Here is a 19,504-nt window from a genome sequence, read left to right as displayed (position 1 = left end):
TACATCCAAATTAAAATTCAAGGCAACATCTAGAATGGGTCTGTACAGCCAGCCCTGATGTTCTGACCACTGCATCTTCATTGCTTTTGATAGATAAGTTCACTGTAGTACAGGTCAGCCAGGCTCACCAACATGTAGTACGCTGACACTACAGTGAACAGTCAGCCTGAGGCCGTGTGGGAAACAAGTGAAGACATGGCAGGAAAGGGCATGTCCTGGGACAAGTGAAATAAGAGGGATCTTACACCAAACCCTGTGCAGGACAAATAAGTTGGACTAAGTCAAAAGGACACAGCTGTAGCAGAAGCAAGTACAGACCCTAGAGAGAGAAGAGGCAAATAAGGACTTTACCAACAAGTTCAGATTCTCTGTGGCGTAACAAAGAGCTGGAATAGCTGCTTATTTAAGGAACAATCAATAATAAAACAGACAGCAGAAAACCATCTGGGTCTACAAATCACCCTCAATGAGCCAGTTATGGTTAGAGCCTTGCACACCATTTAAGAAGCTGGCACAGTCTTTGTACAGCACTCCTCCAGATTTCTGGTGCCCTTTGGAGAGGCAAACACCCTCCTATAAGCAGTTTCTGAAAGACAGAGCATCATCAAGCCCTTTATAAAACCAGAGGCCAGTGCAGCAGCCTAGGCCTGGGCTCAGCTTTCTTACCCATCTCAAAACAAAGAAGCCAGAAAGAACAATGACTGGAAACCAGAAAAGGTTGCCATTGATGAAAGAGATAATCTAGACCAAATACTAAAGGAAATAAGGGAAGGGATTAAAAAAAAATTCACACGATGAGTGACAGAAGAGAGGTAACAATCCACCAGCTACATCTATTTACACACTGTATCAGGAGCTCAGAAAGACAACCACTATCAGACCATTTCAAACAGATCAGAGGAAGACTTTAAGAAATACCAACTTACCTGTGAAACTTGCTGCCAGAATACTGCACTGGCAGGAGTCAGAGGCAACTTTGACACTCAGGCAGACAGCCCAAACATCTACATGTACCCAAAAAAGCCCCGCGAGGATTTAAATGTGTCACAGGGCAGAGAACACAGGGTAACAAGTAACAAAACAACCCTCCCATGTATCCCATTTGTGGCCTACACAGACCCTCTGAAATCCCTCCTGAATGCACTCCAACCATGCCAGAAGACAACTAACTCTCCAGCATTTTCACTGCTGTTGTTACACACAGCCCCAGAAGTCAGAAATGTTTGCAGGAAAGCATTTCAAAGCAAAGACGTTGTCTATGAGGATACCAGAAAACCTTATTGCACTTCCCAGGCGCCAGAATGGATGCCTGGCCAACAACGACGTGAGGCCTCCTCTCCCACCTGTTACTCCCCTTCCTCCCTAGCCGCTTGCAAGTGCTGCACCGCACGCAGAAAGCCCGTGAACGGGGCAGCCACAGCAAGCTCAGGCACTTTCAGATCACACAGGGATGCCCCTAGTATCCGGGCCAGCCAGAGATGTACGGCGCAGGGGAGCGCCCAGCTACCATGTGCTCCGCAAACTCGCCGAAGCAAGCGGCCCGCTGCAGACTCGTCCACGCACCGACACCACAGCGAGCCTCGCAAGCCCCGACGGCCAGCAGCGCCCGGAGATAACGAAGACCCAGCCGGACACCACCACCGAGCGCTCCCCCGAGAGGGGCAGCCCAGGAGTCAGACACCGTCCCCGGGCGCGCCCTACCGACCCCGACACGCCAGAGGTAGGACCGCGGCCCCTGTGGGGACGGGGGAAGGAACAGGAACGCGGGGAGGACATCGCAGGCAGGCTCCCCGTAGGCGGGCTCCCCGCAGGCGGCGCGTCCCCGCCCGGCCCGGGGGCGCCGCCAACCGCCCTGCCAGCCCCGTGCCCCAGGCTCGGCCCGGCCCGGCCCGGCCGGGCCCGCGCCGCCCGGGCTCCAACCCCGGCCCCGGCCCACCACCGCGCCCGGCCCCCGCCCCCGGCGGCGCACACTTACCGGGCCGGGCCCTGCGCCGCGGGGCGGCCGCCGCCGCCGCCACCACCCCGGGCCGGGCCGGGCCTGGGCCAGCGCGGGCCACCCGGGCGGGGCGGCGGAGACGGCGGGCGGACGGGGGGACAGGACGGGGTGGGGGGGAGAAGGCCGGAACGGAGAGAAAAGGGGAAAGAAACAGAAAAAAAAAAAAGGGAAAGAAGCGGCGGGCCCCTCCCCCGGCAGGCGTGCGCGTCGCGTCACTGCTCCGTGCGCGCTGCGTCATCATACCGCGCCCGCCGTGCGCCCGTTGTCGTAGCAACCTGCCGGACGCGGCGCCGTGGAAGGCGGGCGGGACGCGGCAGCGCCCCCTGACGCAACGGAGGGTGCAGCGGGCAGCGGAGACGCTACCGCCATTCGGGGGAGGAGCCAGCCCGCGGCACCGCCTTCACGGGCGGGGGGGGGGGGGCAGGGGCGGGGCCGCCGCCGCGGCGCCAGTCTCCACCCCCCCGTCGCCCCGCCCCCGGGCGCGCAGCACGCCGGCTCTGCCTGGGGGTCCCCCCACCCCCGGGGTTCCCCGTCTCTCGGGGGTCCCGCGCCGCGCCGCGCCATGGGGGGCCCCACGCTGCGCCCTGGGCACTCCCCGTCGCCCCGGGGGCCCACGCCGTACGCGGGGACCCATGCCATCTGCCTGGGTGCCCACCCCGGAGTGGGCAGCGTGGTGGGACAGGGGTGGCCTCCCTCGGCTGGAACAGGTTGCCCAGGGCCGAGCCCCAGCCCCCGGGCAGCCTCTGGCCGAGCGGGCAGCCCCGGGCTGAGCCCTCCGAGCAGGAGCACCGTCCGCCCGGGTCCACCTTAACCCGGGGCCAGCTGTGCCGCGGCTGCTCCGTGCCCGGGAGAAGCTCCTGCGGGATTGCAGGGGCGTTTATCTTGCCCGGGATCAGCCAATATTTGTGGCCACGTCAGGAGAACGAGCCCTTCCTCGCTCTCTGCTCCTGTGGCGTCCAGTGTTGCCATCCTGCCACTGCGCTCTGCTCTCCCGGCCCCAGCGCTGCTGTCCCGGTTTGACTTTGGCTTACCGGACAGTTGGAGGAACACTATTTGCTGAGACCCCAAGCTGTCACCTCCTGGCACCAGAGATGACAGCCACCGTGGCTTTCCTGCTTCTGAGCCTTCTGAGGATGACGGCTCCCAAGGGAGTGTGGTGCCCAGCCTGGGGGCTGGAGGCCCTGGCCCCCACCACGCAGCGGGACATCCTCATCGCGCTGGCAAAGCAGAGCATCCTCTCCAAGCTCCGCTTGCCAGACAGGCCCAACATCACTCAGGCCACATCCAGGGCGGCCCTGCTGACGGCTCTCCGCAGGATGCGTGCACAGCACATGGACACGGCCGGCTCCCCAGGGATGCCCCATGACGGCAGCATCCCACACCTGCGTCCTGGGATGGGTGTGCAGGAATACGAGATCTTGAGCTTTGCCGAGTCAGGTCTGTACAGACCCCACATCCCGTGGGCATGGTGGGATGGGCTCTGAGGTGGGGGGCGTGGAGGGAAGGAAGGTCTTGCCTGGGGGAAGGTGGCAAGAGGTTTCCTCCTCTGCAGAGGCATTTCAAAAGCTCTGCACAGGGGCATCACGCTCCTGCAAACAATGTCAGGCTATGCAACGGGCCAGTGGGCACACTGGTGCTGGAAGGACTGGTAACAAGAGGCTCCATATCCAGAACCTTTGCATCCATGTCCCAAGCTTACCCCAACCAGCTGCCCCTCGCCACGGGCAGGGCAAGCACTACTGAGGCTCTGGGGCCCCTCTCATTTACATATAGGACATGCTGAGGCAAGAGGGCATAGGAGCAAAGATGGACTGCTGTATCATGTGAATTTGTTGTCTATTTCTGTTGAACCCTCCCCACTTATGCTAGAGGCGGAGGGGTGAGATGGCCATGTTTTTCAAAACATGATTTTAAGACTAGATTCCCCAGCAGCTTACAGTGTGTGGACTTAGGTTGCCAAAGCCCATCTGCTCCCTGCACTCAACTGTCTCTCCACTTCCTACCCAAAGTGGTGGGCTGCCACATTTCACTCCAGAATCAGCTGCGTTCCTGGGAGGCAAGAGCTCCCCAAAACATGCTCAGGGGTCCTAACAAGTATCACTGGAAAAACAGGGTCCTCTACCCCCCACTTCTCCCAGGCAAATGCAGCCTTCTTTGGAAAGAAGCAGAATCGCTGCTCCATCCTGCGGAGCATCCTTCTGCACCACCAATTTGCCCAGCCCAAACTCCTGCTTGGTCAGGTGTGGGGGGCACACGCTCCACTTGCAGGCTTTTGTGTGGTTTGCATGGCTGCTGTGGGATAGTGAGGGCTTGCCATGTCCTTGAAGACCTCTGGGAACAATGCTCCTCTGCAGTACATTGTGTTCCCATACATGATGACAATGGGGAGTTGTCTGCTGGCTTGGTGAAGTATCTGCTAGAAACGGAAGAGCCAGTGTGAGCCACGGGGCTGAGCCCAGTCTCTCGCCCCGCTGCACTGTGCCAGACCACAGAGGAGGGAGGTTCTGTCTTCATGGGCAGAACTGTGCCAAGGAGCCCAGCGTTGCTCTCATGGTCCCCGTCAGTCCTTCCTTTGCGAGGAGGAGAGGCAGCTCTGCAGCCTCAGCAGCAGCAGCGAGGGTGGGACACACTGGAGCAATGTCAGGTGATGGTTCCAGCCACGGAAAGCAGAGGTCATCGTGGAGATGCAAGTCAGCATGACTGCCTTAAATCCAAGGCTGGTTTACACAGCCAGATAACCTACTCCACAATCCTCCAGCACCTTCATGGACAAGGGGGATATCAGGCCAGAGGAGGTGGAACCAAGCCAGGCTGCTGCATTCAGCACCAGGCCCAGATGTTGCTGCTTTAGAGCAGCATAAGAGGGAGGAGCAGCAGCAGTGCAGGGAAGTGGGGGCTCCTCAACGTCTGTACGTACTGTGCCCTGCACCCTGATTTGGATATACCTCCCAGTTGCTCTGAATTGGTAGCCCCTGGCTCCCTTCGCCTCCTGACTCTGCTTTTGGTTCTGTGCACAGGGTTCTCCACCTCCCACAGCGTTCGCCTGCATTTCCACTTCACCCGGGAGCTGGCTGGGAACACTGAGATCCTGCAAGCCACCCTCTACCTGTTCTGGGTAGTCCCCGGCCCCAGGACACATCCTGTCACTGTCAGACTCTTGCAACCAGACCCGACGGGGCTGAACATGACTGTGGCCAGTGAGACACAGCTAGAGGTGCAGAGGACTGGCTGGGCCACGCTGGACGTGGGCCGAGCTGTCCAGAGCCTCTTCGGCCAAGGGAGCCAGATGCTCACTGTGGAGCTGGAGGTGGCAGAGGACTGGGGGTCTCCCCTCCTGGCTGGCCACGGTGATTCCCACTGGCCATTTGTGGCAGCCCAGGCCCGAGCCAGGATGCCCCACCGGGTCCAGCGGCGTGGCGTTGATTGCAGTGGGGACTCTCGGATGTGCTGCCGCAAGGAATTCTTTGTGGACTTCAAGGAGATCGGCTGGGAGGACTGGATCATCCAGCCAGAGGGATATCACATGAACTACTGCACAGGGCTCTGCCCCCTGCACATGGCTGGCATCCCTGGCCTCGCTGCCTCCTTCCACACAGCTGTCCTCAACCTCATCAAAGCCAACAATGCGGATGCAGCCGTGGACTCCTGCTGCGTGCCCACGCAGCGTCGCCCTCTCTCTCTGCTCTACTATGACCAGGACAGCAACATCGTCAAGACTGACATCCCCGACATGATTGTCGATGCCTGCGGTTGTACCTGACCAGCTGCCTGAGGAGGCAGGAGGGTAGGACCTGTGCTGCACAGGGCTCCCCTCCTCCCAGCCCCTCTCTGGCAGTGCGAGATCCAGCGAGCTGCTGAGAGATGGGAACCCTGCCAAGGTGTTTTCTCATCCTGAGGTTGAAGTATCAAGGGTGATGCTGAATCTGCAAGTCCTCTCCTCCCTCACCTCTCACATGGCTGTTTTCCCCCTTGAGATCTGCCCATGGATTCCTCTCTGCCCATGAGCCCCGGCCTCTGAGACTGGCTCCTGATGGACACCAGACCCTTCTACCTGCAGGACTCTGTAGAGTGCGACTCCCTGGGTGGCTCAAGGCAGCCCTGGCTCACCCTGCTGCTGGTCCCAGACCAAGGCCATGGTGCAGCCCTCAGTGCCGCAACATGAACATGTGCTCTTCAGCTAACAGGTCCCAGCAACGGCCACCACAGGCTGCTGGGGGAGATAGAAGCTGAAAAGATTCTGGGGGATGGCTAGGCCAGAGGGGAGAGGGCTGTCCATGGGGCCCCACTCCTCAGCTGGACATGAGGTTGAGGGGGGTGAGGAAGGGGAAATTGATCCCAGTGGGAGGAAAATGTCTCCCTCTCCAAGCATCCCAGCTACCTGGTGTTCAATAAAAGACTCCCAGCCGTAGTGTGTGCACATGTATGTGTACACATATGTGTGCCCTGTCATTAGCCAGCACATCTTCCACCTCTCCCCAAGGTGCAAGGTGGTAGATATGCCCTAGCACAGACAGCCCCAAGATGGCACAGAACTGACCCACTCTGCCACGCACGGTCCTCTTCTAACCGACAAGCTGGTTATAAAACCCAGGCAGTGGGGCTGGGCATGCACCAGCAGGACACACTGTGCACAAAGACTGCAATGCTGCTGGCCCCCAGAGCTCTCATGCTCTGTGCCCCTTGGCTGCCTTTCCCAGGGGGATGCAGAATGCCTGACTTGTCTCAACCAGATCCAGGGCATGATATGGGACCCCCCAGACACAGGGGGCTTGTGATTCCCACTAGGGAAGGCACCGTTCCTTGGTTGGGCCAAATCTTCCATTCCACCAAAACCAGCTGTATTTGGCCATTCTTGTCACAAGTCAGGACAAAACTGAGCAACTTTTCTCCCTTTTTAAGTGGACAGAGAATGCTAGGCAAGACCGCCAAAGCCATGGTGCCCGGACACCCACCCTTCCCTAGAATGCCACGCCAGCTCCCTCACTGGGGAGCAACCTCTTGGCACATCTCTGGCCCGCAGCCTGGAGCAGCTGCCCCCTTCGCTGCCCCTCGCCAGCCTGGCTGGCAGCAAAGTGGGACATGTCAGTGCCGTGAGAGCTGGGGCCAAAGGGCGGCTCTGACACATCAGCCCCATTACGTAATCTCGTGTCAGGGTTTCTCCACTGCTTCCCACATGTCCTCCATGTGTGAGGGCTGAGAAAGCAGGGAGAGGGTGCCGGCGGTGGGAGAGGGAGGTGCACAAGGGGAGCTCCTGAGGTGATCCCCGGAGGTGCATGCAGCTGGCTGGGGTGGAGCTGGGTGACTACAGTCCTGTGGTCCACCCTGCAAGCACTGACGACCCCACCCCAGAGGCTGGAGACAGAGCTGAACCAGGTGGGATGAAGATCAGCAGAGGGAGGAGGGTGGTGTCAGACCCTCTCCCCATCTGGCTTGAAGGACGGCTTTGCATCTGCTGTCCCACTCCAGGATCAGGCCAGGGTGGTCAGAGCCACGAGCAGCTCTGGCTGGAGTGGGGGCCAGGATGTATGTTGCCCCGGAGGACCTGTGGCACCTTGAGCAGGGATGGAACAACCACTAGCAGGAGACAGTGTTTGCCCATGTTGCATGCATCCTGAAGGAGGCGCTCCCACTGGGCCCTGCTGGACTGGGGACCTGCATCTCCCCATCAGGTCGCAGAAGCCACTGTGCTGAGATCCAGGCTTCCAGGCTCTGGTGCCTCCAGGACTCAGACCTGAAGGGTTCCTGCTGACCCAGCTGCTGCACAGGCAGGGTGGAAGACTCGTGGATCAATACTGTCTGGGACTCAAGGCCACTTGCGCAAACTCAAAGAGGGTTTGGTGTTTGGTTTTTTTTCTGTTTTTTTTCCCTTCTTTTTCCAACACCTCTTTTCACTGTCTGTATTTATTGAACAAACAGCTTTCCTGGGGCCAGTGCTGAGCTCTCTAGGCTGCAGCAGGCATGGGCAGAAAGGGGCCAAGTGAAGGGGCAGAGGAGTTGTTGGCTTGACCCTGAGCTGAAGCATCTGTAGGTGCCATAAGCCCTCGAGCAGGTCTGGGATGTCCCCAGTTCCCCTTCTTGGCCCTGCAGCACTCCTGCTGGGCACTTCCCCCACTCCCCACGGGGCTCAGGGCAGAGCGGGGCTGGCTGCCTGTCTGCTGCTGCACAGCCCCTGTGGGGCACAGGTGCCTTGCCTGAAATGGCCCCCTCTCGCTACCTGCTCCCCAAACCCCAGCTCTGCCCTTTGCCGGGCTGCACGTGTGCTCTCTGGACACCACAGGACACACAGCAGGCTCTGCCTGCCAGCCCTGCAGGCACACTGTCCCTTGCCCTCAGGCACAGGGATGGCAGGCGTGTCCCAGTCCAGACCTCCCTGGACCTATGAATTGTCACCCTGCTGCCTTCTGTTGCCTGAGCTGTGGTACAGCCAGCCCAAGCCCCGCAGCGCAGCTGCATCCCAATGGACATGAAGGTCCTACTGATTCGGGGTGTCTGGGTTAGCAGCAGCTCCCCCAAGAGGGGTCCCAGTCTCTGAGGCCGCTCCCTGTCCCTGGCAGCTTGAGATTAGGGCAGAACACATTGTCCTGGGCGTTTGCCAACCACCTGAAAACATGCCTTCTCCGGTGCCTTCAGGTCAGAGGTTCCCCAGATGAGCATGGTCCAGGGTCCCACAAGATAGGCCCGCCTCTCCATGCACGCATCTTGTCCCGCTCCCATGGGGAAACAGGATGTCTGGGTGCAGCCTACAGCCCCTTCCCCACTCATAGCATGGGGCAAGGGTGACCAAGGTTCAGGAATCCCACAGTGGCATTCCCAGCCTGGGGAACACTGCAGGGTGAGGAGGGTGCAGTCAAGGAAGGGTGATCCCCTGGAGCCAGGCACAACCCCCTCCCTGCCTGCCGTGGGGCTGGCACAGGGCAGGGGCCCATGGCAGGCAGAGGTCCCCAGCACACACAAGGAGCTGCTCAGCCCCCACAGCTGGTGGCCTAGGCAGGAGCTGTGTATTTATAGCCCTACAAAGCTGCACATGGAAAAGCGACTATCTGGGCTTCGCCACAGCCCTGGCTTGTTTCGCAAGGCTTCTCCCTCATCAGCGAAAGTAACCTTGGTGTAAGTAAGTGCAAAGGCAGAGTACCAGGTCAGGCTCTTCAGAGAGCAGAACAGAAAACCTGAGAGCAGCAGGGTGCAACTTCCAGCTGGGTGTCCACTCCTCCTTCACTGGTGGGAGAAGAGAGGGGATGAGGGCAGCATTCATACTACGGTGTCCCCTCTCCCCCTGCTGTGATACTGCACTTCTGCTGGGGTTCCCTGTTCACTCAGGAGGCTTTGGAGGGGGTGTCTCACGCAGGCATGCCCAGCTGCCATGAGATACTGCCACACTGGTTGCACTGGGACCAGTCAGCCTGGTGGGGAGCCTGCCCTGCAGCCCCCCCAGCCTGGCCCAGTGCAGGAGATGCCATGTGGACAGCATCGACCCAGCACTTGGGCTGTGCCCTTGGGCTGTGCCAGATCTGACACAGAGAGGAACACAGGGCTCCACAAGGTGCTGTCCCCTCGGCCTCTGCACTGGGAGCGGACAGGGATGTGCAGCTGCTGCCGGTGGCTCCTGGAAGGAGTCTTTGCCAGTATCAACAGACCGTGAAGCAAAGGTCCAAGCATGGTGTGCCAGGGTGTCTCTTGGCAGGGTCTGGCTCTCAGGGGAGGGGTGGGAATTCCTGAAAGCCCCTGGTGTTGCCTTGAAAAGGGTTAATTTTTAATTTTCAGTCTCACGGATCGTTTCCAGCCAGCAGCCCCGGGTTCGGAGGCACCCGGTGATCCGCGCTGGGCGTCTTCAGCTCGGCTGGTGCGAGGTGCCGGTCCCCCACTGCCGGCCCCCGCTGCGCGCCCGTGCTGGGGGACATGGCGGGACCGCCAGCGCTCATCGCCCCAGGCGCCCCGTCCCGAAGGGCCGCCCCCGCGCCCGCCCGGCGCCCGCCAGCCCCGGCCCGCGTGGCCCCGCGGGGGAACTGGGCGGCCCCGGCGGAGCCCGCGGGACCGGGAGCGGCTTTGCCCCGCGCCGCCGGGCGGCGCCCGCGGGCCGCGAGAGGCGCCGCGGCTCGGGGAAGCGCCGGGCCGGGCCCGAGGCAGCGGGGCCGGGGCTGCGGCGCCGGTACGGGGTTGGCCGCGGGGGGCTGGGACAGGCCGCTCCGTCGCCCCGCTTCCGTTGGCGGGCGCCGGGAGAGACAGACTGGCCAGCTGCAACGGGGTGAGGAGCGCGGGCCGAGGGAAGCAGGGCCGCCGACCTTCCCTCCCTGGCCGTGAGCCCTGGCCTCGTTCCCTTCCCACGGCTGGACCCTGGCCTGCCGAGCCCTGCCAGCCCAGCCCCTGTAGCCCTCCACCAGTCCTTGCCCCGGCTTCCCTGTCCGCGCTGGCCCCTCGGCCCCAGGGGCGCGGGCTCTCCCCTCCCGGCACTGCCCCTGTGGAAGTCTTCGGCGCCTGCTCCAGCACTTGCTGCGCCGCCAGCCCTGTCGGCTGTTCCCCCGAGCCCCCAGCGTGGGTACTCGTCCAGTCTGCGGCCTCTAGCGCTTGCTCCAGGGAAGAGGGGCCTGTGGGGAGGAAACTTTTCAGTGCCGGAGCCTGGCCTACGCCATGGTCCCTGGGCGAGGGTCACAGCTGGCTTTGGCACTTACTTGGCTGACATCAGTGGCAGAGCCGTGCAGAAATGGGCATTCTGTCAGGAGCCATGCTCAGGTGCTGGTGCATGAGCTCTTGGGGGGGGTCCCGGCTTAACCCAGGCTGTTGGCACCTCTAGATCAGGTTGTCAGGTGCCGCACTTGCCCCACCGGACATGAGGTTGGAGGCCCAGAAGCCATGTGTGCAGCAAGTGCTGGCCCTGGGGGGGACCAGGGCGGGTATTTTGGTCAAGCCAGTCCCTGGGCTTTGCTTTCTGGGAACTGCTTAATCAACAGCACACTTATGCAATGGGTGCAAGAACCGCTCACAGCTCTGCGCTGACCCCTGGCCTAGATCTGGTGGACTGGAGTGCGCGGGGGGGCATGCAGCTGTGAAGGGGCAGACAGATCGGATGCTCTTGCTAAGCTGGAGGTGAAATGGGGGTTCATGGTGGCAACTGTGGGGTGCTGGCCAGTGCAGAGGGATCCTGGCAGGTTCAAAGGCATTAATCCCTTTGGGGAGATCCTACTCCCCAGCCTGGAAAGGATGGTGGGTTAGAGAGTAATTCACCCTTTTTGCCACAACTCTTTGCATCCTGCGTTCCATGCTGTGCCACAGCCTGGATCCTGGCTCTGTGGATCTGGCAGGGAAGGAGGAATTCAGCACAGCATTGTGCCTCAGTTTCCCTTTCCTGCATGTGTGAAGCTGTGGTGTGGCTGCTGGGAGGTGGTGGTGACACAGAGGTTTTAAGGACCCCCCCCCAGCCTGGCATCTGAGCCAGTACAGTGATGCAGCTTGGGACTCCCTCCAGCTTGCTGCATGTGGGAGGAGTGTCAGGCCTGGTTCCCTCCATGGGTTGAAGGCAGGAGCAGCCCTGCCCTGTGGGGAATTTAATCTGCCCTGAGAGCCAGAAAGGAAATGCTCCACTTCCAGTATGGGAACATGGAGTAAAAGGCAGGGGAATGGGCATGCGGTGCACATGTGAGCATGTCCACAAACAGAGCATGTATCCAAATATGTGGGATAGGGGACTGCACATGTGTTTGCCAGGGAGTGTGCAGATGTGTATGTACCACTGAGCATCTGTGCAAGTGAGTGCGTGTGCACTGTGAGCATGCACGGTGCACCTGTGCCTGGGTGAAAGTGCCATCTGCTCGGTCCTGCTGGTGCCCAGGCAATGCTGCCTGTGTGCTGCCTGCGCGCTGCCTGCAGCCGGGGCTCACAGGCCCTGTGGGAGCTGTGCTCCCAGGCCAGGCTGTGCCCACTCTTCCCTCCCTGTTGACATTCCTGGGCTATTCTGGGAGCTGCCAGCAGGCCCAGCCAACTGAGAACTTTGCCCCTTGCACTATAGTTGCATCATCTCCGGTGAGTGCTTTTTCCCAGACAGCCCACTCTGTTTACATGTCACCTCTGTGCTTGGCCAGAGGCAGGGGCTCTGTGTGGTCAAGACCTCGGAGTCAGTGCTGCACGGCACGGTGGGCACAGGACATGCCTGAAGGGCTGGCTGGGTTTCAGGTTCCCACCGCACTCTGTGGGTTCCCTGCTCTGGCACAAGAGCGCTGGGCTCTCCTGCTCCCGCAACAGCATGTCACCTTGTACCGCTTTCAGGAGATTTCTATAGGACCCTGCCCTGGCTCAGGCTGTGCACCCTGCTCTAAGCACAGCATCTGGAGCTAAGAATCCGAATAATATCTTCAGGTTGATGTGACGCTGGCTGCCACCTCATGAGCCCTCAGTACATACAAACATCCATTTTAATTTGTGGGGAGGAGGGAGCATAGTATACACCTTCGCTGGCCCTGTCCAGCTCTGTCCTGGGGTGAGGCTGGACCAGAGAGTCCAAAGGATAGGCTCAGACCCCCAAACTCGTCACAAGGTAGGAGTGACAAAAGCCCAGAGATGGGAACAGTCCCCAGGGAGCTGCAGGGGTCATCCTGGGAACTGCCCCTGATCTCTGCTGGGTCTTCTGTCAGCAATAAACAAGACTGGCCCTGTGAGGATGGCTAAGGGGGTACCCGGGGGGCAATGCCCAGGCTGTGGGGGCAGGTCTGTAGGGTCCACGGGCAGGTAGGTGAGGCCAGGATCCCTCCGGCAGGCTGCTCTGGGATCAGTGCTCCTCCACCCAGACAGGATTTGCCTCACTTCCTGCAGGTTTTGGACCAGGCAGAGGAGCTCAGTGCCCTGCTGCCCCCGCAGGGGTGCCTAGCCGGGTCCCTCTACACCCCTGCGCAGATGCTAGGGTGAGCTGAAGGGAGGCAGAGCCCATGTGCACGTGTGTGTGCAAGCCCCTTGGGCACACACCTCTGCATGTACCACTATTTGTGGACACCCATATGAACCCCACAGTGCACAGCCTCCCGTGTGTCCCCCTGAGTCGTGTCCAGTCCCTGCGGTGCCCTCCGTGGCCACGGCGTGGGCTAGGCCAGGGCCGTAGGCAGGCGCTCAGCCCCCCTCAAGGCCCGTGCCTGGCCAGGGGACCCCTCCTGCGGGGACCCGACGGCCTCGCACGGAGCGGGGGGGGAGGCAGGCGACAGCGCCCCGCTGCTCGCGGAGCCCCTTCCCCCGAGAGAGCGGGACGCTGTCCGCCACCCGCCCCCGCCGCGGTGGGGCTAATCTCGGTAATCCCCCGCCCCGGCCGCGGCCCGACGGGACGGGACAGGCAGGTGAGCCGGCCAATGGCGGGGGGGCGCCGGGCCCGCCCCCGGCCGCAGGTGCCCAAAGCGGGCGGGCCGCACCGCGCCACTCCCGGTGCCGGCCCGGTCCGTCCCGTCGGTGCGGATGGCGGCGCGAGGCGCGGGCCCGTGGCTGCTGCTGGCGGCGGTGCTGTGCGCGGCGGCGGAGCCACGCTGCCCGTCGTGTGCGGCGGGCGCGGAGCGGCGGCTGCTGGAGGAGGTCGCCAAGCGGCAGCTGCTGGAGAAGCTGCGGCTCCGCGAGCGGCCGAGGCTCGCCCATGCCGTGCCCCGCGCCGCCGTGGCCCGCGCCCTGCGGCGGCTGCAGGCGGGCGGCGCCCGCCGGGGCCCCGACGGCGACGAGCGGGGCTACGAGATCATCAGCTTTGCGGAGCCAGGTGGGTGCGCGGGGCCCGCGGGCAGCCGGGCACGACCCCTGTGGTTGCCGACGCGGCCCCCGAGAGATGGGGCTCCCGATGGGGCGTGGGTGAGCTGGGCGGCACTTGGTGCCAGACCACGGGAGACCCTGGGTGAGCCCCTGCCAGGCTGGCCCCTGGGGCAGGGTGTCCCTGCCCTGGGCTGGTGGGGACCCGCAAGGATGTGCAGCCCTTGAACCTTGGGGTGCTGCAGCACTGCTGGGGCCAGGGTCCTGGCCATCTGCCCCCTTGCAGTGGGGTGAGGGTGCCTAGAGCTATGCAGGCTGTGATTAAATCATTAGTTAATGCACCTGCTGTGCATTGGTGACCTCCCAGTGCTGCCGATGCAGGAAGGCTCAGCCTGGGAGAAGGAGAGATGGCCCCTCTTTTGCTCCTGCATTGGCCGGTTGGGACCCTACACCTAAAGTGCTGCAATGCTTGTCCCCTTCCGGAAGGATGGGGGCAACCCAGGGTGCCTGGGACTGCCAGTAGTGGGACTTGGGAGCTGCAAGGACTAGCTTGGGGAGGAGAGGCTGGAAACATTCTCCAGCTTTGCACTGTGCAGCAAAGGGCCAGAAGGACCAGGTGAGAGCAGGTGCCCCATGCCCCTTTCTGTGCCCATTCTGCCAGGCAGGGTGGGACAGTCCCCCATTCCAACACATTCCCACTCTGGGTAGCCTTCCCAAGGAAGGGAGGGGGACAGACTGAGGGCCCTGTGGCAGGAGGGAAGTTTGTAGGTCTTTCCTGAGAAGCTGAAAGAGACTGGCCTTGATGTGCAGGACGGTGGTGCAGCGTTACCTTCCCTAGCATCCTGCAGCATTCACCTCCTCATCCCTTTCTCCCTTCAGAGCCCACATCTCCCTCTGGCTTGGGGCTGCAGTTCCAGTTCAGCCGTACACAAGACCAGGACGTTCACATCCTGCAGGCTCAGCTTTGGCTCTACCTTCGAGTTCCCCGAGACCTGGTAGCCAGCCTCACCCTGAGAATCTTCCTTGCTGGTGGGGAAGGTGATTTGGTGGGGGGCAATCGCACGTTGCTGAGTGAGAGGCGACTGAGCGCTAAGGGTAGCGGCTGGCGTGCCTTCACCCTCACGCCTGCCCTGCAGAGTTTCTTTGGGGGAGAGCGCAGGATCCTGCGGCTGGAACTGGAAAGCCATGGTGATGGGGGTGATCTCATGGCAATAGTCAATGCCAGCCGGTCCCTCCAGCCCTTCTTGGTGGCAGAGGCAAAGGTGCGGGAGCTGGGACACCACGTGGCCAAGCGCAGCCTCCGCTGCAGCCAGAACTCCAACCTCTGCTGCCGTAAGGACTACTACGTGGATTTCCGTGACATTGGTTGGAACGACTGGATCATTAAGCCTGAGGGCTACCAGATAAACTACTGTGTGGGCCAGTGCCCTCTACATGTGGCAGGCAGCCCTGGGATGGCCTCTTCTTTCCACACAGCTGTCTTCAACCTCGTCAAAGCTAACAACATCCAGGCATCGGGGCATTCCTGCTGCGTGCCCACGCGACGCCGGCCACTCTCTGTCCTCTACTTCGATCGTAATAGCAACATTGTCAAGACTGACATCCCTGACATGATTGTTGATGCCTGTGGCTGTAGCTAGGGCTGGGGGAGCCATGCTGGGTAACCCCCTTCTCCAGGACTCTCTCTTGGGGGGGGGGGGGGGGGGGCGGGGAGGGTGTGGAGCTGAAGAGCTCCCTTAAGCTGAAGTCAGGCTGTGGTGTAATGGACTCCTTTGGAAAGGTTGGGAGGGAGGGAGGGAGAAGGTCTCATCAGAGGGAGCAGGGGTTGTCTCCAGAGAGCACCTGGGGCAGGGGTCTCTGGGGACATGTGGGACAGAGCCAAGGCCACATCAGACTGCTTGAGTCTGAGCTGTGGGTGGTTGGTGACTCTGGGCATCCCTGCCCTGACTGGCAGCATCCCTCTGGTCCCAAGCTGATCCCACATTTCTGGTGGTCGTGTTTCCCTCTGTGTGTGGGGTGAGGGAGCCCTGCTTTGTTCACATTCAGAGTGTCTGGTGACAGTTTGGGACTGAACCTCCTTGAGAGCAGAGTGGGATGCGGAAATGGGTTTGTGTCCTCCAGTTTCCCACTTGGAGGAAAGGAGGCAGTCCTGCTTTTCTCCCCTACGGCAACAAATCTTCCTGCATCAAATTGGGGCCTATTATTGGGGACAGGTGGAATGAGGCACAAATAATAGACCTGGAAGATGAGGATGAAGGATATGACTTTGTCAATAACCCCAAAACCGCAATTACTAGACACAGTCCTCTGCTCTCAGGAGGACATGGACCTGTGAAGGGTGGCCTTGCTTCCTGGCCAGGTCCTGTGTATTTCCCCTTTCATTTCCCTGGGTTTTGTGCTTTTTCTTCCCTGCTGCCCACCCCACCAGTCAGGTCTCTTCCAGCCCAGTGTCTCCATACAAGGAGGTTGACTCAGACTTTGCCTTTAAAACCGTACTAAAGGTACAAGTTTTTTTGTACCTCTAGTGTTGCAGGTATTACTACTTTTATGGTAGTTTCTGTAGCTGTTGGGATTCCCTGGTGCTCCATCCTGTCTACCCACCTCTCTACTGAAGATCCCACTCTGTCTTTGCCTTCCTGATACTTGTGTATGCCATGCACCCACATGGCCTGTGCTTTTAATTTATTTTAATACTTTGGTGCGGCTTCCCCAATAAATGGGTGGAAATGCAATGTCGAGGCTCTGACTGTTTTCTTCTGGCACCACCTGCGTGAATGGGGTGAGGGAAATGGTCCTGCTTGGCCGGAAAGTCCTACTCCTGGCTCAGACCCGTCAGGCTCTGGCTGGGAGGATGCTGGGCTCTGGGGCTGGGGCAGCACAGGAGCTGCAAGCCATTAGCAGCTGTGGGCAGCACTGCTGTGCTGGGAGGTGAGGGGAGCTGTGGTGCCTCTGGGGCTTCCTGGGTGCTGTGAGGTGCTGCACACTGAGACCCTGTGTGAGCAGGGCTATGCAGGGGGCTCTTCCCTGTGGATGGGGGACCCAGGGAGAGGGCAGGGGCTGGGAAGTGGGTGCCACCTCACTGAGGGCTGGAGGGGGGTGGCCTGTAACGTGAGCATCAAAGAAGCTGTTTGCCAGCAGGGCATGTACTGCTGGGGGGCATAGCCCAACATGGAGATGTTCTCCATCTGGATCAGTCCTGAATGGAGCTCAAAATACCACAGCTCTGGAGACTCTGGCCCCAGGGGGGTGACCTCAAATGATGAGCCACAGCCCACCCCCAAATCCTGTGCCCCCATGGCAAATAGCAGAGATTGTACCCGAATTGTGTCTCACTGACCTCCCCAATCCCCTCTCGTATGCTCCCCTAAACACCACGCAATGACCCCAGTCTCAACCCCGTAGCAGCCAGTCATAGAGTCTGGCAATGCCCAAGCTGGTGGGTGATGGGGAGTCTCCTGCATAATTTGGGGTGGGATGCTTCTGGAGTGGGAGGCAATGCCCCTTGCTCATCCCTCTAGGATCCCGCATGGCTGGCCTGGGTCCTTGTTGTGCAAGCGCCTGCTCAAAGCTCAGTTTGGGGCTGTTTTATCTGGGGACAAACCCACTTGCTTTCCCAGCTTGGCCCTGTGCTGCACCCTGCAAGCGGACAAAGGGCAGCTTTCATCAGCCGGTGCAGCGGGCATCCCCCCAGGCTGCAGGGGCAGCATGGCCATCACCCACACTCCCCTGCACGATGCCTCAGCCTTTTGGGCACTCCCACAGCCTCAGCACGTGCATTGCTGACAGAACGGGGCACCTTGTGTGCTGCCATACACGTGCCAAGAGTTGCAGGCACAGATTTCAGGTAAGTGCACAGGGATGTGCACAGTGTCTTTATAGTCTCCCCGCTCCCTCCCCGTAGCATCACTCTTGCTCTAGCCAGTGCAACTGGCAGGGGGGGCAGGCAGGGAAGCATCCCACAAAGACGCCAGATACCATGTTTTCCTTTGCCAGCAACACAGCATCTTCCCTGTTGCAGTGAATGTGTGTTTCTGTGTGTGTGTGTGTGAAGTTGTCCACATGTGTGTGCATGATGTGCTGACTCACTGACACACTGACACACTGACCCACCAGCCCAGAGCTGAGATGCTGAGCTGGCTGTGGTGGTACCCTTAAGTCTTTAATCTGGGTGATCATCTGGCCCTGCTCTGAGCCGCTTTAACTTTCCTAAACAGGAGGCCAAGATTAAGTGTGGGGTGGGGGACGCAGCAGGGTTGGGAGTCTGGCGGTTGAGAGCCGCTGGGGGGGAGCTGCCCAAGCGTTGTTTCCACCCAGGGGGCTCAAAGCTGGTGGCAAAACAGACCTGGGCCTGTCTGGCCATGCAGATGGACCCTTGGGAAGAGGTGGGTGGTCTTGGGGCAAGTCCTCGGACCCTGGGAGGGAGGCCTGGCCTGGGTGTGGCGGTGTGGGTGGCAGGGCTGGCCCCGCACGGTGCCCAGCGCCTGGGCGGGCCTTTCCTGGCAGCTTAGCCGGGGTCACACTCAGCTCAGGAGTAAATCTGCTGAGCTGCTTATGCCTATTACAAAACGGGCATGCAGGCAACCCCTTTCACCTGCACCCACCACCTTGGTCCTGCCTTCAGGCCAATGCTGTGGGACTCAATCCACTGCAGCAGTCTGGGGGCACCCTGGGACACAGCTAGCTATTCTCCCCTTGTGCCAGATGAAGGGGGGAACTGGGCAGGCATCACTACCTCCTCTGTGCGTTGGGGACGCCCTGGGGAGCAGACACACCCCTCCTCACTCCTTGCTGTGTTGGGGGTGGCTGGCAGGAAAAGGAACTGATCTCAGGCAGGGAGCAGTCTTTTGCAGGCCATGGCTGGGAGTTGAGGTGTCTCCTGAAATCTCTCTCATACTGTAATTGCCATGTTGTCCCTCTGCTCCGGGGGTCCCATGCAGTCAGCGGAGAGGGCGTTTCCCAGAGCTGTGGCATGGGTCATGCTGTAAAGCTACTCCTGTGGTGCACTGGACACCTGCAGTGCGTGATGATACGCAGGGGCATGGGGAGGACAGGCTAATGCCAAGGAAGGCAGAATGCCCACAGTGGGGGTAATCCTGCTAAGAGGCTCTGAGATCAGGCTGGGTGTGTGGCACAGCTCCCATCGCCTTTGAGGCTCACAATAGACATGGGCAGCATCATTCCGGAGAGCAGGATGGAGCCGGCAGGAGCTGGGAGCAGCTGAGCACTGGGGCAGGGTGAGAATGCGCATGCCCCCATGAAAAGTGTGTCTGGGGTCACCCAGGGAGCTGAGCACACACAAGGTAGGGCACGTGCTCTCTCCGAGCAGGCTCTCCTCCCGCAGAAGCCCCCGGGAACAGTCCTTTGCCGAGCTCCACTCCTGGTCCAGCCCTACTCCAGCCCTGGTGGTCCCGCTGCCCTGTCTGCTCTGGGCTGCAAGGCTCTGGGAGGCCACGGTCGGCTGTCCAGGCAGGGGGTTCGTAGCTTCGGACTTACTTTCCCAGCAGTCATGGAGAAAGGACTAGGGAAAATGGGGCGGGAGCAGAGCTGCAGGAAGGAACAGGGTCCCCAGGCCTAAGCAGGTCTTGGGGAGGTCATCCTGCCTCCCCACTGTGCCCTGCTGGCATTGACACATGCTGTCACGTTCTGGCTAGGGACAGGTGGGCAAAGGCCACTTTCCCTGAAATAGCTGCTTGCACCCAGGGCCAGCCTGGCTCTTCCCCTACATTTAGTCACTGTGGCACAGGGGGGAACTGACCTTCATTGTAAAAACAAACAACAAGGAAAAGCAGCACTGCCAGGTGAGAA

The 19,504-nt window shown here is 60.7% G+C and overlaps 3 protein-coding genes across 6 annotated transcripts in view; 2 read left to right on the top strand and 1 right to left on the bottom strand.

The window, feature by feature from the left end:
• The window catches only part of R3HDM2 (R3H domain containing 2), a 61,268-nt gene extending 59,077 nt beyond the window's left edge, over positions 1 to 2,191 (bottom strand). For all 4 annotated transcript variants that reach the window (XM_087771831.1, XM_087771833.1, XM_087771830.1 and 1 more), the window contains exon 1: positions 1,976 to 2,191. The gene's annotated coding sequence lies outside the window, so the exon portion shown is untranslated. The remainder of the gene's footprint in view (positions 1 to 1,975) is intronic.
• Positions 2,192 to 2,465: 274 nt separating this feature from the next.
• On the top strand, positions 2,466 to 6,404 carry LOC104015930 (inhibin beta C chain-like). The gene is made up of 2 exons (XM_009468728.2): positions 2,466 to 3,433; positions 5,014 to 6,404. The coding sequence occupies exons 1-2, from the start codon at positions 3,088 to 3,090 to the stop codon at positions 5,754 to 5,756; spliced, it is 1,089 nt and encodes a 362-aa protein (XP_009467003.2). The 5' UTR covers positions 2,466 to 3,087; the 3' UTR covers positions 5,757 to 6,404.
• Positions 6,405 to 13,423: 7,019 nt separating this feature from the next.
• LOC104015931 (inhibin beta C chain-like) lies at positions 13,424 to 15,371 on the top strand. Its single transcript, XM_087771517.1, has 2 exons — positions 13,424 to 13,712; positions 14,579 to 15,371. Exons 1-2 carry the CDS (start codon positions 13,424 to 13,426, stop codon positions 15,337 to 15,339), a joined length of 1,050 nt encoding a protein of 349 aa, XP_087627643.1. The 3' UTR covers positions 15,340 to 15,371.
• The last annotated feature ends 4,133 nt before the right edge of the window (positions 15,372 to 19,504 follow it).

The sequence above is a fragment of the Nipponia nippon genome, unplaced genomic scaffold (assembly GCF_047370975.1).
Source record: "Nipponia nippon isolate SJK-2023a ecotype South Korea unplaced genomic scaffold, ASM4737097v1 scaffold_35, whole genome shotgun sequence".
In the NCBI taxonomy this organism is placed as follows: domain Eukaryota; kingdom Metazoa; phylum Chordata; class Aves; order Pelecaniformes; family Threskiornithidae; genus Nipponia; species Nipponia nippon.
This window is presented reverse-complemented; position numbering and strand designations above follow the sequence as displayed.

What these genes read in the sequence shown, in the direction of transcription:
- LOC104015930 (XM_009468728.2), top strand. Translation starts at nt 3,088, where the DNA reads ATGACAGCCACCGTGGCTTTCCTGCTTCTGAGCCTTCTGAGGATGACG. An exon ending in CTTGAGCTTTGCCGAGTCAG is followed by an intron (nt 3,434 to 5,013) that starts GTCTGTACAGAC and finishes TTCTGTGCACAG; the next exon opens with GGTTCTCCACCTCCCACAGC.
- LOC104015931 (XM_087771517.1), top strand. Translation starts at nt 13,424, where the DNA reads ATGGCGGCGCGAGGCGCGGGCCCGTGGCTGCTGCTGGCGGCGGTGCTG. An exon ending in CATCAGCTTTGCGGAGCCAG is followed by an intron (nt 13,713 to 14,578) that starts GTGGGTGCGCGG and finishes TTCTCCCTTCAG; the next exon opens with AGCCCACATCTCCCTCTGGC.